General features: G+C 44.5%; 1 protein-coding gene across 1 annotated transcript in view; it reads right to left on the bottom strand.

Annotated features, from left to right (window-relative positions):
- CHN1 (chimerin 1) overlaps positions 1-17,068 on the bottom strand; it is a 104,414-nt gene that overhangs the window by 23,133 nt on the left and 64,213 nt on the right. Inside the window, exon 7 of the mRNA XM_082001419.1 lies at positions 7,364-7,441. Coding sequence (XP_081857545.1) covers positions 7,364-7,441 — 78 coding nt within the window. The remainder of the gene's footprint in view (positions 1-7,363; positions 7,442-17,068) is intronic.

Raw genomic sequence — 17,068 nt, forward strand, 5'->3', positions numbered from 1 at the left:
CCAAGCCTGGGGCCGCCCCACCGACAGTGTCCAGCAGCTCTTGTTCCGAGTGGGGAGTATAAACAGCATCGCTATCGCCAGTGGATACACACGTCGAGCAGGCAAACCTTCCTCCAGGCCCTCACCCACTTGGAGCTAGGAACGCTGCCACGTCTCGTTCACTTTCTGGTTTGCACTGATCCTGTCAGCAGCGATGGGAATAACTGGAAATTGCGGTTAGGTTGTGCTCCACGAAAGCCAAAGCAAAAAAATGGAGAATAGCACGTTGTCGGCTTTTTCTGCTTGCAAATCCAATGAAAATGGCCACCTTTCTTTCAGGATGGAATAGCAGATTTTCTTCAAATTGATATCTAGTGACTGGAAGATAGTCCATTTTATTCCAGGCCCAAGTTACTTAATACTTGTGTCCATGCAAAAAATTTTTGAACTAGAGGTGAAAGTTAAATAAAATCCTCAGAATTAAAATTATATACATACCATATATGCTATATGTAATGATGTAAACATAATCTATGTAATTATATAAATAGACTATAAAACCCTAAGAGATTCCTAAAGGAACACTTTTGCAATGATGCTAAGGCTAATTTGGTGGAGAAGCTGTTGACGATGAGAGAGCACGCCATGTGCTACGTGCTCCTTGAGGCAAGCTCCCAGCCTCCCCCAGCAGAGCGCTTCCCAGCTTCACCACAGACATGAACTGGTCTGTTCTTGGGGCTGAGCACATGGAAGACCCACAGAAGCCATGTCTGGGGACTTATAAAACTACTGGTGTGGTGGGAAGGAATTACAGCTTAAATAAATTGAGGATTTGGAAAAAAGCTTTTTTTTTTTTTTTAATTATTTTATAAACAGATGCAAAGCTTGAATTCGGAAACTAGCATTATGAAACCAGAAAGGGTTAAATAACACTGTACTGTTTGGAATCTGCTTTGGAAAAGCCCTGGCTTTTCCAAAAAAGTAAAAACGTCAAAGTAACATTAAATAATACCTTAGCAGACTAAAATCCATCAATGCCTAAAAGCCTTTCTGGCTTGAACAGTCTTACAACACACTATGAGTTTTAGAAGCAAAAACATAGAGTTGATGAGATCTTCTCAGATGTTTTGTGGAAGTTCATCTCCAGGTTTGTTCTCCAGATATTTTCCCTGCCTTTGAACACTTTTTTCCCCTCAAGTACTAGGAGCCTAGAGGAAACATCAAATTTCCTGAGGTTTTTTTATCTGTAAGAACGCATGCAGAGACTCTGCCTGGGGACTGTGCTAAAGGCACCCAGCTCTCTTTCTGAATATTCATTTGAGTGCAGCGACTCACTTAAATATGTTTTGAAAATATGTTCAGTGCCCGATCTGTACCTAATTAAAGAAAAAAAAATCAGCATCCTCTTTTCAGCAGAGCTAGACCAATTTACCCCAAATCGGCACCTGCCCCAGTTTTCAGAAGATCAGAAATAGAACCGAGTTCACGTTAGAAGTCACAGAAAAATGGCTCTGCTTACTATATTAAGAGTTTGTTACAGTTTCTCATCTTTTTGAAGCATTTCTTCTGCGCTTTCCATCTCTGCGTTCCCAGCATTCAGGACGGCTTTGCTGAGCAACTCTTGATAGAATAGTAAGATTTGGCATGGAAGTGATTTGCTATGACTTCTTACACTAGCAAAGCACCTCACACAGATGTGATTACAGCAGTAAAATCTGGGCCAGGGCCAGGGTAGCTTATTTGCTTCAAAGTAGCAGTACAAATTTCACCATCAGAGTAACTCTTGTTAAAATCAGCAGTCTCTCCAATACAGTGGTGCTTGAGCCTGTCTATGCTGGCAGTGCCTTTTCAGTAGTGACTGGTCCTCACCTGAGCCTTCACTTTTTCTGCACATTTAAGGCTATATTCCAGCCCCAGTTATTTCTGGAAAGCGTGTTGTCTCTGCTGTGGTGCTCCCTGTTTGTCCTTTCAAATGGGTCATCCTCAAAGAGGAGGCAGATGAGGAATCTCAACAAGCAAGACTCAGCAGCAGCTCTGCTGACTTGGCTTAAGCAAGCGTGGAAAAACACCTCTCCTCTCTGGAGCAAGTGTTGGCTTGAAAGGGAATTATGTTCTGAATGTTCACCGGTTCACCAAGCAGCCTTGCAACTGTTATTTATTACAATTAATTGATTGTGCATTAGTAAGATAATGATTAAGAAACAGCATGACAGTACCAAATACTGCACAGAAAGATAGCAAAAAAAAAAAAAAAAAAGCCTTCTGGAGACATGTCTATTTTGTGAAGAGCAAGAGAGGAATGAGACAATATCCCAGGGAAAATGATGCATAGGAACACAGATTTCAGTCCAGCTCTGACAGGCACGGACACCTTCTTGCTTCAGTGAAGCATCACAGCACTAATCTAGGCAGAAGAGCGATTTTATGCCTTGGACTACTGGCAGTCACGAAACACCTGCAGAGTGCTCCACCGGCTCAAGCCATCAGGAGCCGGAGGCGTCTGAAGGAATACCTACAACCAGCCAAGGGAGCTAAAAATTCCCCAGGGCCCGTGAGTCACAAAAGCTGGAGCGGAGCGAAGACCTTTAAGGTGTTTTGTCCAGGCTTCTTTTAAATTGCCAAGTGATGGGGAGGTTACTGCATTGACTAACGAGTTTCACTACCCAGGAGATTTCTTGCTGTTAATCTCAACTCTTCCCTTTCCTCTTCCTTTGCAGCTGCCATGCCCTAACTCCCAGCTAATGCTCCTCTTCCATGATTGCCCTCCTTGCCATTAACATTTTTCAAGGACGGTTTTCCTGTTTTCTCCAACGCCATGCAAACAGCAGGCAAAGGAGCAAGGTCAGTGCCAAAGTCCAAAGCATGGCCCCAGGTGGAGAGGAGGTGCAGGTGTTCCTTGTCGGGTAGGCATGGACTCAGGCCAGAAGGTACGTCATTAGGTGTATATTTTTATTTAAGGGCAAAAAACTATGGGATGTAGAGGGGAGATGGAGAGATGAGGAGATGCAGAGAAGGAAAGTCCAGAGGATGGAGCAAGAGGAATCCTGTGCGTTCAGTACCCTAATAAAAAATGCCTCACTGGAGAGCGAAGATGGGGTAACCTTAAATCCGACTCAGATTCCCCTGCTGTGCAAGTCCTTTGGCCTAAAGCCCACCTCACACATCCCAACCCAGAGGTGCCCCTCGGTCCTTCTCTGAATAAACAACCTGGAACGTTTCAATCCACATGGCACCTTGTCACAGGCCCCTTTTCCCCTCAAATTTGAGGTTCCTGCTGTTGCCTGAAGCTCCTCCTTCACCTGCCTGCCCAGGAGGTGCTCAGCTGCTTCCTCCCCTTAAAATTATTGAATGGATCAGATATCAGCTAGGTAAGAAATTGTATTTTAATTTCCAAGCTATCACAGTTGCTGTGTTTGGGAACGAGATAAGCAAAGATGAGATTTATAAGGGACAGAAAAAAGCATTTTTATTGGTAGGGTCTGTAGAATAAATTGTAGAATATCAGCTGTAGAATAAACTTATGGGAATGATTAGGTATATATCTACTCTGTCCACTTCTATGAAATGTTAGAGAACTGTCCCCTATGATAAAGCTTCTTTTTGTAAGAAAGTAACAGCACTGACTTCAGCTATGCTCCTTGTCAGCTTCAAAGAGCCCACAGCGCGCTCAGAGCTTCCAAACAGAAGATGCTATTGTTCACCTACATTTGGTGGAAGAACAAACTTGATATCCATCACACACGTGTCCATATAGATGTAAGTGTACCAGAGAGCGTGGGGAGATTTCTTCCCCATAATGGGTAAGAAATTGAAAGAGAGAAAAAGCCTTTCTGTGAAAGAAGGTGGGGCTGAAATTTTGAGGATGCTGAGGCGACTGTCCCGATTTGCTTTGATGATTCATTTTACAAGAGATCTCATTCAGCATGATGGATTTCAGAAAAGCAGAGTATAAGGAGAGAAAGCAAAAGGAATCAAATATGCAAACAGAGAGACCCAATCAAGTCACACTCACAGTCCTAGCTCACCTTCAAATCCCATTATTCAATTAGAGCTAAATAAAATGCTGTGTCAAACAATGTAGATCTCTTTTAGCTGACATATTCAAATTAATAGAAAATGAATGTTCTATGCAAGATTTACAGAGAACACAGAAATATTAATTGAAAACTTTTTATAAATTAGAAAAAGCCCAAATACGCTTAAAAAAAGATTTTTAATACCTAGCTCTCATCCTGAGGAACAGGCATTAAAAACTCAGTCAGATCTGACATTTATAAATCATCACCCCTTTCTTTACTTACAGAGATTAATTTAAGAGAATTCAGCCACCCTGTATTTGCATTTGAGATGTGCTCACGAGGGACCAGTCAGGAAAATATTATGGAGCTGGAAATCATCACCGGCCAGCTCTGCCCGCAGAGCGCCCTGTCTCACTTCAGGCAGGAGACAACTCACATCCCAGCAGATTTAAATAAGATGAAAATCTTTCAAAAACCCAGCCATGTCAGCCCTCCTAGCAGAACCGTCTTTACATTCTTCTTTCAAACAACCCTCAGGGCAAAAAAAGGAGATGAACAGATTTATTCAGGAGACCTTCTCGATGATTCAAGAGTTAAAAGCAGCTTTTGTCTTCACCCCTTCCCTAGGCACCTGCACTCCTGTGAGGACCATCACTACGTTGCTTCCCTGCCACTGTGTTCCTCTACCTGAGCTTTGCAACAGAGTCTAAGGGTCCGAGCTCAGCCTGCGTCCCCACCTACCCACCCCACAGGGACAGGAGGTGCAGGGGCGACGGGAGAACGGAGGTCTCCTAACCTGAGGCCAAGCCTCTCGGGCGTTCGCTAACCCCAGCTCGCCTCCGAGCGGCTGCTGCTGTCGTCTTCCCTTCTCCAAGACAACAGCGCTAGTTGTTGTGCGGCAATGACTCCCCACTTCTCCTCCCTCTGCCGGGACGTCACAGCATTTCCAGTATAAAAGGATTTCTGAGACCCCTTCATTTCCGTGACTAGGGACGTGCCTGATCAAAGAAGCAGCGGGGAAAGGTTTAGGGGTCCCTGTCTGTTCCCTCCCACCCGTATAACGAAGGGAAAATTAGCCACAGAGGTACAGAGTACATCCTCCTTTTTGCTGGTGGAGCCTCTGGGGACAGCAGTCACTATCGGTTAGTTGAACTATATAAAATTATTTAAGTTCTGGGTTGTTTTTTCTTGTTTTGTTTCAAAAGTCTAGCTTCAAGACTCCGAGACTGACATTTCCTTCCTTCCCACATGGGCGGCACGTTTGCTGCTTGGCAGGCAACCTAGGAGACGTCTGTAGACATTTTAAATGATGATGTCTACACACGTGAGAAGACAAATTTGACAGATGCACGGAATGATAAAGGAGGGAAGCGCATGAGCTAATGATGGCCGTTCATTTCAGATCCATAACGCAGTAATTATGAAGGGCTTATGGTTATTTTTTAAAAATGGGAGAGCGGCCACATTTAGAGCTCGTGAACGCCAGCAAAATTCCTTCTGTGGGTAGGCTGGTGGCTGCACACCCCGTAAGGGGCAAGGGGTTTGTTCCCGTCTACTTTTTCATAGCAAAAATGATCTGTGTAAGGTGGCTCCATTTCACCGACTTAAGAGCTACTTCTCAAGGTACGTTTTTCTGGCAACTGTATGTATAAAGGAACTACAGTACAACTATTATAAAGAAAACAATCTGTGTGGAAAGCTTGTGCTGTAGCTATGACCTTGGATCAGACACACGGTTTGTTTTTTAAGAAACTGGAAAACTCACAGCTTCCAAACTTTGCAGAAATAGTTTCTGGAAGAAAAACAAATAAACAAGCCCAAATTAATGAAAATCAGGTTACCGGATTATTTTCAAAACAGATGTGTTTCAGGCTGTTAAAGGAAAGCAACTAAGGAATACAGATGTGCACAACATGAATTATCCCATGTGCGCTATAGCACATGGAAATTTGCTATCTGCTGGCATCTGCAAGAATTCTCTTCAAACTCTAAGGAACAAATGAAAAGTTGCAAGACATTTCAGATCTCTAGAACACTTCAGGAGCCTGTGAAAAAATGCTCTGCATTTAACTGACAACCAGCAGGACTATTTTATGCCAAGCATTCATATTAAACACTTTTTCATATAACGTTTTATACATGGTTTTCAAATTCACGCTTTATTGAAAAACTCAAGTCAAACAAAACATCCTGATCATATAAAGTTTCCCATTTTAGTGATTACCTGAAGTTGAAAGCCAGAAGGTGGTTGAAATAAAATCAGATGGATGATAGATACGTCTATGCATGCATGTGTACATTCACACATGCACATGCATGTGATGGAACTCAAAACTGAAAATAAAAGACCATTAACAGATGCTTATATCATCAAATGCCTTGATTATATTAATGATTTCCCCTTCTCCTAAAATAAATAAAAGCAAATGCTTTTCGCGGGGGCGAAAACCACACATTAAAGATAAAATCTGGGTTTCAGGTACTATATATGAAGTTTGTATCCTCACCTGCAGGAATGTAGTTTAACAGCAGTTCACTTAGTCTTACAAATAAAGACTGCCTCTTATGCAATTCATTTGACCACCGAAAGGTTAAATTACTAAATCCTTACTGGACACTTATTACAGATACAGACACAAAACATGCATATGTTGCATTGACACGTGTCTCTCTTACCAAAGAGCATCGTTTATTTAAAATCATTAAAACAATAATCAGAAGCTATATTGAAGACTAAGTAAATTTTATTAAAACACAAGGTAGTTGCTAATGCCAGCAGCTCCAGTAGCCCCATAGTATAAGCCATGCTGCTCTCCACACACTCAATTCATTAACACAGGAGAAAAGCCAGAAACTAAGGGAAATGCAGACCATCTGCTCAATCCAGATGCAGTAGAACATGCTTCTTACCTCCAAAGCCATTTACCAGCGACAAACTGAGGTAAGATCAGTTTAATCCTCTAATCACAGATCGAAAAGATTTTTTGGCATCATATCATCATAAGTAAAACTGAACTACATTCATTTGCACCCAAAGAAAACTTTGCCAGTTTTTCTCACCTTTAGCATCTCTCTCGGTATATAAAAAAATTCTTAATAACACAGATGATAACCTAGATACGGCAAATATTATTGAAACAAATACATGCACACAAGCAGTCAACAAGCAAGTCCTCATTCTTCTGCTGATACTCTCTAAAGATGTCTAATTGATTTAACCATCAATGAGATTTAATTGAAGCATTTAAGTTCTCAAGAAAGTCGCAGTCAGCATATATATTATTTCCTTTTAATACCGGACCCATTTTAAAACAAAAACTAGAGCTGCTGTGCCTTAAGAAGAAATAAGTGGCGTAATCTCTTACCTTGAAGTTATGAATCTTCTCGTATTTTGGAATATGTTCATTTTCTTTCAGCGTTGCTCTTCTGACAAGCGACGTCAACTGCGAATAAGCAAAGAGTTTAAGAGGTTGCCAGATTGTCACGGATGACTTCTGAGTACCCAGTTTCATCCCCAGGGCTGCTATCAGTAACTCCTGCTGACGGCTCTCCTGCTTCGAGCCGGGCACCGCGGACCTGCTCGCTCTGTGCCCTGACCAGGGCTCTCTGGACGGCATGGCGGAGCTGGCGGGAAGGAGGAACAGTCCCCCCGGCACCGGTCTGCGCCCTGTGTGTATCAGACCCGATTTGAAAAGCCGAAAAGGGCCATCTCGGGAACCTAAAGCCGCTCGGGAAGGCGGCGAGGCCACGGCAGGGCGCTTCTTCGCGGCGCGGCTAACGCAGCGAGGCGGGAGGGCTCCACGCCGCGCCGGGCGCGGGGGCTCGGGCCTGCCGGTGGGCGGCCGGCGGGCCGGGCAGGTGCGGCAGGGGCGGCCGGCGGCGGGGGGGCGCAGCCCGCAGCCGCTGCCTCCATCAGCGCCCGGCGGCGGGGCCGCTCGCCTCGGCCCCCTCCTCCCGCCCCGCTGCCCGTTCCGGGGGGCGACGCGGCACCGCGCCGGGCGGAGCGGCCCCGGCCCCGCCCCCGCGGCGGCCGCAGCCAATGGGGGCCCGGCCGGCTGCAGGAGAGGCAGCGGCGGGAAGGCTGTCAGCGAGGGATGAGTCACGCACCGCCGCAAAACGGCACCTCCTCGCCCTTCGGGGGTGCGGGGGGCGTCAGGGCCCCCTCATGATGCGCGAGCCGCAGCCCCGCGGGACATGACAGGAAGCGGCTCTCCCCGCCCCGGCCCCGTCGGACACGGGCTGACACCGGGAGGGAAGGCTGCGGGCCCCTAGCCGTGGTGCTCGCCACTCTTCCTTTGAACTTACATTTTTCAGTGCCTCGGCTCGTCAAACTCACGTCATCTAGCAGCCTCTTCTAGTAGTGATGTGAACACAAATGCCACCGAAAGCTCCTCACACCACCCCTTCCACCAAACACCTAGGCCCCGAACTGCTGCGGTGCCTCTCCTCGGGGCTTTCTGAACCTCAACGGAAGGTGAATGAGCGACACGCAGCCTCAGGTGGACCGAAACCTGCCGTTTGGGCTGACGCGACCGGCGATGAAACACGCGCAGGACAACCTGGTCCTCGCCGCCCCTCACATAAGCCAAAGGAAACAGTACTTCACACCAGCGTCATTAAAGCGTTGCCACGGGACGCAGCAGAGTCAAGCGTACGCGGCTCGCCCAGGACCCAGGCAAACACGCCGCATCCGCTCGCCGGGGCAGCCCAGCTTGGGGAGGCCCTCTTGGGCCGCACGCCGGCAGCCACGAGGCGACACCACCACGGCCACTTGATGGCCCTTTTTCTTCTAGTGCTCTCCAAGCGTTTGTGAACCGTCTTTGTCAGAGACTGCAAAACCAGACCTTTGGTCTGGCTTACTGTGGCAGCGATTTACACCATGGGGCTGACCCCCATCCCGGCATTCAGGGCCCAAGAGGGCCCTTCCCTGCACACAGCCTGCCAGTGCAGCTGGCCGGGGCGCAGCCCTCCCTCGCCCTGCCACCAGCTGCGGCACCACAACCGCTCTCCCTTCTGCAGCAAAGGTATTTTTATCTCTCATGACTCAGTAACAGCCAAAGGCAAGCACAGTTTGTCGCAGGCTCCTGGGCGGAACTGGTGTATGTTTTGCAGCAGGATCACAGTGTGACCGTTTAGCTCAATCCTGCCAATACAGCCGAGAGCCGTGCTCGCCGTGAACCCCTCCTCTCTTCCCTTGCATGGCCACCAGTACCTTCTCTACAGGTTTTTAAAAAATCTGCTGGGTTTCAGCATAGGGTCAGGTTGCAGAGACTAAGGATCGACATACGTGCTTCACCAACCACTAATCTGCAATGCGAGTTAGCAGCTAATAATCGAAACGCTGGCTATAGATTATACAGGATGAAGCGCTGTCGGGCATTAGTGGCTCATACAGGGGCAGTTTAGGAGTATCTGGCTCAGTTCCCAGTTTCAGTGCAAACAGGAGGCAGGTTGATCCATCCTGTTGAGAAATACTATTCCAAGGGCTACCTGAATCTGCCTGCCTTGCTTTTAACTGTTCATCTCTGCTGCAGGTGAACAAATGCCCCTCTGGCATTTTTCTGTGCATCCTTCTAAGTGTAACACTCCACGGCAACAGGAGATCAAGAAAAATGAGGTGAGGAATTAAGAGATGGCAAAAACTGACCACCTCATCTATGCGAAGTGTGAGAATAGTAGGGACTCAGGGGAAGAGGAAGCAGACAGGCTTCCGAGCTCATTCTCTCCCTTCTTCATAGCTAAAGCTACTTCACAGTTTCATTCCCAAGAACTACATCAGGTAAAAGTCCTCATGGGGCAAGGTGGACATAAAACCTGCCCCAGAGGAGTCACCTTCTCCAAACAGCTTTGAGTGATAACAGGCTCAGGAAGCACATTGTGGAGTTGTAGAAATGTAATTTTGGTACATGCTTCCTTGGAACCCAAAATTGCTCCTATTTTTTAAATGGAAAAAATAAATGATAAACTCTTTGAAAATGGAATTTGTTGGAAACAAGAATCCAGTGATTTTCAAGAGTACATTTACTATCAGAATCAACCCTTACCATTTTGTATAATTCCACTTAAGAAGCAAGATAAAGCACTCTGAATTTTCCTTTCAATCGTTGGTAGAGAATGTGTTTGTTTTTTGACATACTTATTCCTTAATTGTCAGCTTCCTTTTTCCTAATTCTGAAGAAATGATTTATTTTCAATTGCACTTTAGAGTCACATTAGTAGAAACCGATCTCTGGATCCTGGAAAATTAAATCTTAAGAATGCCAATAAAAAAGGTAAGCAAAACTACCCAACAGGGAAAGGTCCTATCTCGTGGCTGTAATTATGAAAACACATTATAATCTGGAAAGTAGTTATAAGATTATGAATTTTAATTCTAACATTACTTTGTCTTACAGTAATCTAACTCAGAATGCTTATTGGTTTTACGTAAATCAGCTTCCCGTTGCTAAGTGCAACGCATTTTCTGCTGTTTACAAATATAGGCATACTGGCCTCAATTATACTTAACAGCCCTTCACATGTGCTATATGCACTATTATTGTGCACACCAGAAACCTAGATCAAAATAAAGTTAAAGCCATAAAGCTAGCAACTGAAGAATTATGAAAAATATATATTTGTTATCCATTTCTTACATGTATCTCCTCAACATAAAGTAGTGTTGTAATTAAAATCCATACAACTGCTTTCAGATGACATAATTCTACAATGCATATGCTCATTCTTCTGCCATTGCCTAACTTTGGAAGTTTGGCTTTGGCTTCTTAACACAGCCCACTTCCCTTTCTTTTGAAAACCAAAACGAAAAATGAAATCCCCGTTGTACACACCTTCCTGACCACAGCTTGGGTCATTGGGAGGGTCCAGATCTTTAGCTTACCAGTACACATGATAATAAAGAGAGAGCAAGCCGCTGTCCTCAGGTAGCTCTTGTCATTGCAGAGATGAGTCACCATCCCTGACAGCAAACAAATGAAGTCATGGGCTTGGGGGTTCAACTCAAATCCTGCAGGAAGCAGTTTGCTCCCGATGCGCTCTCCGGCTCCAGGTGCTCTATGCCATCTCTATTCCCAGGCTGCAAGCAGGGAATAGAGGTCCTGCAGGTCCTGCTTGTCTTACACCCTTGGCTGGCTCTTGATTCAATGCCTGCTCTCCACCAGCGGCTCCTGCACTCCCACCTGCCAGCAAAGCCTCCTCTCTGTAGCCCTTCCATTTTCCAACAGTTATCTTTATAACTTGCTCTGTCTGAAGTCTACCTTAACGAGGACAATTATTAGATACTGTCTGCTACATACTGGATGAAAAGAAGGTAAAAATCTGAGGAGGAAAGTCTTCTCCCTTCCACTCTTCTAAGTAAAGTCTTAATTTTATTTTTTTACTAATTGTTTGTGACAGACATTTGCAAACATTGCATAGTTAGGGAGTTATGCTGTGCAGATTCCAGGAGGAAGGGAACTGCAGGGCTGTCTGTCTTAAATTTAATTTAAGGACATGATTTCACAGGATTGAGGTGAACTGAAAATGGAATGAGGGGAAGGAATAGCTGAGCAACATCTCAGCAGAGCTCACAACCAGAGCAGCCCCTCAGTGACTTAAATGAGCACTAAAAAAGCAAACCCAGCAACACGAAAACCTTTAAACCAGGACATCTGTTTAGAGGTTCTACATTGTACACATGGACTAAAAGGAAAAAAAAACCCAAAAGAAACCCCAAAAGAAAAGAAAAAAAAAGACTGTAACCTGCTATTTCAAATGTTCTCATTTGTTCTAAAACCGCAACCATAAGAGTGGTTCAGCCTAGGTCCTACCGGGACTCCGCTTTCCTTACTTCCCCCTGGAGTAGTCCTTCAGGCTGCGGGAGAAGCAGCTGTTTTCTTGAGCACTATTTGCTCTCGGTGTGGATGTGTATTTTCTGGTACTAAAGTCACAATCAGTCTTATTATGAAGACTCCATAGAATTGATTTTAAAGTCATCCATGGCTTGCAGTAAATTCCAATTAGTCACTCTCTGAAAGACACATTATGTAAGTCTAATCCAGTCACACAATTCAGTCAACACCAGACAAATTATCTTTCTAAAAAGGCAAATCGATGCATTTCCCATTTGTTGAGTAATAAATCAAGATCACTTCAGAAAAAAACCCCAACAAAACAGAAAATTCAAGAATCGGGCTAAGCTCACAAGTCCTAAGGTGCCCAGATTAGACTTGATCAGACCTCCCGAAGCCTACGTGCATTTCCAATACAATGTAGTGCTTAGTTTCATGACCACCTGGCTCCTCTCTCAAACACAGTATCGTGTGTTCATCAGTCTCGGGAATGCACTGCAGGCTTTTCATTCTCATATGGTATTTTCATATTGTTATGACTAAATACGCCTTTATGGTTTCAGACTTCATATATAATATGATCCCTTCCCTCTAAGGAATGTATTTTAATAATAATAACAACCAGCAGTTATACGGTATGCATTTTTTTTTAAATCAGAGATGATGCCCTATTGTACGTATCTCAAGAAACAAGACTGCTCTGCAGTTAGCCACTGCACATTTTGTCGTGTTCTGTCTCACTGTATAGCTAACTTAGCCAAACATATATGCTCAGAAAATCCTTCCTTGCCTGAACACTTTTATGAGCGTATTTTATGGGCTCAGTACATGATTTTCAAAAGCTAATCACTCAGATTGTGAAACTGAGCCCAATTTCCTCAATGCAGTTCTTGGTGGAAGCTTCTTCCATGCTAAATACAATTTTCCCAGTCATATCTTTCACAGAATTGTTCCAAGGGGGGAAGGGGAGCCCAAAATTTTACTTTTTATTTAAAATTGGCAATAAGCTGTTTTCATTGCATTTTCTTCACTTGTAGACATGCTAATGCCAGGCGTAGCCTCCGCCCCCAGACAGATGGTGTGAGCGGAGGGTAGGAATGCTATTCAAAGAAAAAGTTCAACCTGAGAGCTGACAATTCAGGAGCTGAATGGGAAGGACCATCATGCAGTCTCAGCCACCAGTGCAAGACTTCTCTTGCTGCCATTCCAGCACAGCCACATTACCTAGCGCATGGACTGCATCAGGCTCATACAACGCTTAAAGTAAACTGGGATCCTCAGGCAACACACAACCCCCTTTGAGTCCACCGTTACCCACAGGGCAGTTGGGGTTTGAGACATAGCTGAATGATGAAAACTGACTGCTGAGAAAAGTTCTATTTTTTCTAACGAAATTTTCCAAATGGACTAGCTTTTAATTAAATCAGACCTTCCCCCCACAGTGAAATACTTCTTGCAAAATCTAAAGAAATTGCTATTTATATTTTTTATTTTTTATTTCTGATAGAAGTGTATGTGATTTTCGCAGCAGGTAATGAATATTTTTATATCTAGAATTTTAAAAAAAAGTTTTAGAATTCAGCCAAAGTGTTGGCTTGATTTAAAGTATGATTGTTAAACTGAAAAAAAAAAAACAACCTAAACCAAAGTTTCAATTATGGAAAAAGTGTTGCCCGATATTGCTGCTAGAAATTACTGCGTAAAAAGTGAGTTCATTTGGTACTATATTGTACAATGCAATTAGAGTGTATTAGCATTATTTGGGAAGATTTTATGCTCGCACCGATGTGCTTACCAGAAATACCCTGAAGTGCCCTTGTTTTTGTAACAAGGGAGCATACTCATAAACAAGCAGAGAGATGGTAGGGGAAGCCAAACAGAAAAGTTGTTTTTCTGTGGCTTTAGTCCTACAACCTAACCAGTCACTGCCGCTGATTCGGATCTAGGTCAGTTGGCTTATTTTGCTCCTAGTGGCATGACGGGTTGTAGATTTGCTCCTGGCAGTTACCAATACGGGCCTTTGGGAAGTGACAAGTCGAAACGGCACGCTGGCAAAAAGGACCCACTGTGAGTATTTCTCCCTTTGAATAACTGACAAGGCAAAAACAATTAACGTTTGCTGTTCTGGATAGTGGCACAAAAGTACGGCACTTTTCAGTGGCAAACACCACATTTCTTTTCTTAGGGAGGGGGCTATTTTGGTATGTAACCATGGATCTAGCCATGGCAAAAATAATATAAAAATCTCAAAGTAACTCCAGTAACAAGTTCTCCTTTCGGTTTGGTTCTGGAGGGCTTTGCTAACATCAAGCGACTTCGCTGTTAGCAAGGTCAGCAGCTGGCCCCTGTGCTCGCTGAAGTACGGGGAGCGATTCTGGGGATTTCCTTTACACTCCGTAGGTATAAATATCACTACCGGGGTGTATGTGGGTACGTGAGAATGTGCCCAGGCAGGGACGTGGATGTTGCAGTCAATAATGGTGCTAAGCTGGGTTTTACAAGCAATAGCTATGACTTAATTTATGCTGTATAAATAATAACACACTTCCTCACAGGATTGTGTTCCGGGCAGTCCTGCACCCCTCCCGGAGCTCCTACCTTGTCCTGGTTTGGTCCTGAGCTGGCTGAAGCCACAGGGCTCTTCCCTGCAGACACAGATGCAGGACCTCCCCACAGCCCCCAGCTGCCTCTGTTAAAATACCCAACTGTTCCAGCCCTTCCCTTAAAGATAGAGACCACCAGCCTGCTCGCAAGGGGCAAGGTAAGACTGCATGACAAAAGCAGAGCTGTGTGACACGAGGCAGGACATGCCGATCCAGCACCATGATAAAAGCTACCCAGAAAGCTAAGAAACAAGCTCTTTTCACTCCTAACTCTTGACTGTGCTGAGGAAAACGGATCCCCACGACCATGAGTTCACGCTGAGGTACTGGCCTCAGCAATTCTCTCCTTGCTTTGCAGCAGCTCGTTACCACAACCCCTTTCTTCCCTCGGGAAAACAAGCTGCCTTAAAAGCTGGCCAACCCCAGCCAAACTTGGTTAAGTACGGAAGGGGACCAGGAGCTGGTAGAGCACGGAAGATATCACCTCCCTGCCTCAGGGGGATGACAGCATCACTCTTCCCAGGGAGAGCATGCAAGACAGTTCACAAGCAAGGACAGAAACATCACAAAACACCACAATTTGTCCCCAGTAAATCCTTCAGGCAGCCTGTCCTTTACACCTTTGTTTTCAGTCCTTTCCATCTACCCTTCCATCCTTAATAGCTTTGTTTTTTGTCCATCCTATCTTCCTCTCCTCCTGCCAGGAGTCTGGGCCATGGAGGTGTTAAGCTAAACAGCGAGTTAAGGCAGCCGTCTGTGCCAGGTACTCGTCTCCTGGGGAAAGGCAGGAGCAGAGAGACTGGGAGGACTAGTCACATAGTTTAAGTTGACCGTTACACCGTTACGCATTGCTAAATCGGGGCTAGAGAGGTTTGTCTTGCAGCTACAAGTCCTACGGGAAGAGGAGTCAATGGAGGAAGGAGGTCTGCCTAAGGGAGCACCCCTCACACTGGCCAGCAACAGGCAGAGCCTGCTCTTCAGCACCTTCTCCATCTCGCTCCCATTTAGCCAGCATTTTCTATTTCCGCTAACAGCATCGTGTTTTCTTCCCCTCCCTGCTCTGTGGTGTGTCTCCTCGCTGGCCTGCAGGGAGCTGTGCCGCTGTGACCGAGGCACAACTGACGTCCGTCGCGGCGAGGGGTCACTCCAGCAAAAGCCTCTTGACTTGCGACGCGTCAAGGCAGACTGTATTCCAAAAAGAGCTTCAAAGTGATTTATAAATGCCACAAGACAATGTGCTCTGTAGGAGTGATAACAGTCAAAACGTAGTGCAAATTGGCAGCTGCGTGAATGCTACTCTTTTGGCAAATGCTCTTAGTTACTAATATACTACATTTAAGTATCATAAGAGTAAACAGGCTGTTAGACTAATCTGAATCCACAAGGGACTGGTGATAGTTTATTTCTCATCTGACCTACACCATTATAAGGATTTCCTCAAAAAAGCCGGGGGGGAGCGGGAAGAGAAGGCACATCATAAAGCTTATCTATACCCTCTGAATAGGAACCTTAGCTGTCCCCTAGCAAGGAAATGTTGATGGTGGCCAAACTTTATGAAATAAATAATTTACAACATTTCCTTTATGATAGCCATTTAAAAATAATATTGATAAAAGGAGTTTTTACAATAAACCTCTATATCCTTTGTAACTGAAAAGGTATATACTCAGGGATAATGACAACCATGTAATCCAACAGGTCTTTCTACTATGATATTTATTAGTTGTGGGGTTTTTTTTTTTCCCCTCCATTTATTCCTCATGGAGTAGGAGCTTTGGCTACTGGTATAGCAGTGGCAAGCAGTATGGAAATTTCTTTTTGTCTCATTAATATTTTTTTATCTGATGTATAATATTCATTTCATATTAGTCTTGTCTGGCAGCCTCTAATATTAGACTTTTTGTTCTACACAGCAATTCCATTTAGAATAATTCAATATATGTTATAATTGAAAACTGCAGCTCATTAATTTCTAACCACTCTTTGTATTTCAGACTACACCTGCTCCTTTGGCACATCCTCTGTTTTGAATCCATCCACTTCTTCCTCAATAAGCTATGTTGCTATGATACACGTGCTGTCACAGTTTCTTTCTTCAACATACTTTCAGTCTATAATCGTACTTATTTTGCATACATAAGACTAAGAGTGCAAAGTCTCCTAATCCTTTCTTAATTATCACTTGATTCAACCCCACGAATCAAGATAAAAAAAATTTTTACCCTGAATGAATACTAGAGTTGTGACATGGACACGCAACATTCTTGCAAAATTTATACCCATGAAAACCTGCTTATGGACCACGTCACTGCAGAAAAATTACAAAATGGGGTAACCCCCAGTGTCCATGAGCACTCCTTGCAGACCCCGATTACCAATTTTCTAGGGTGCATGTGTGTCCATGGGCATAGCTCCACCAGTACGGTGCGTCAAGGTCTACATTCATTTTACACACTGTAATTGGGCAGGTGCAGAAAACGAGGTAGGCTGATCATCCTTCAAATGAGTCTCTCATGTACGCTCCCACTACCCTTGCATAAATCTCTATTTAAAATCAGGACTGATATGAAACCTGCAATGAATGAAAACAGAGTGGAATTGGCAGTGGAATTATACTCCGCTCCCAAAGTCAAATTAC

Source organism: Phaethon aethereus (genome assembly GCF_964289735.1).
Source record: "Phaethon aethereus genome assembly, chromosome: 6".
In the NCBI taxonomy this organism is placed as follows: Eukaryota; Metazoa; Chordata; class Aves; order Phaethontiformes; family Phaethontidae; genus Phaethon; species Phaethon aethereus.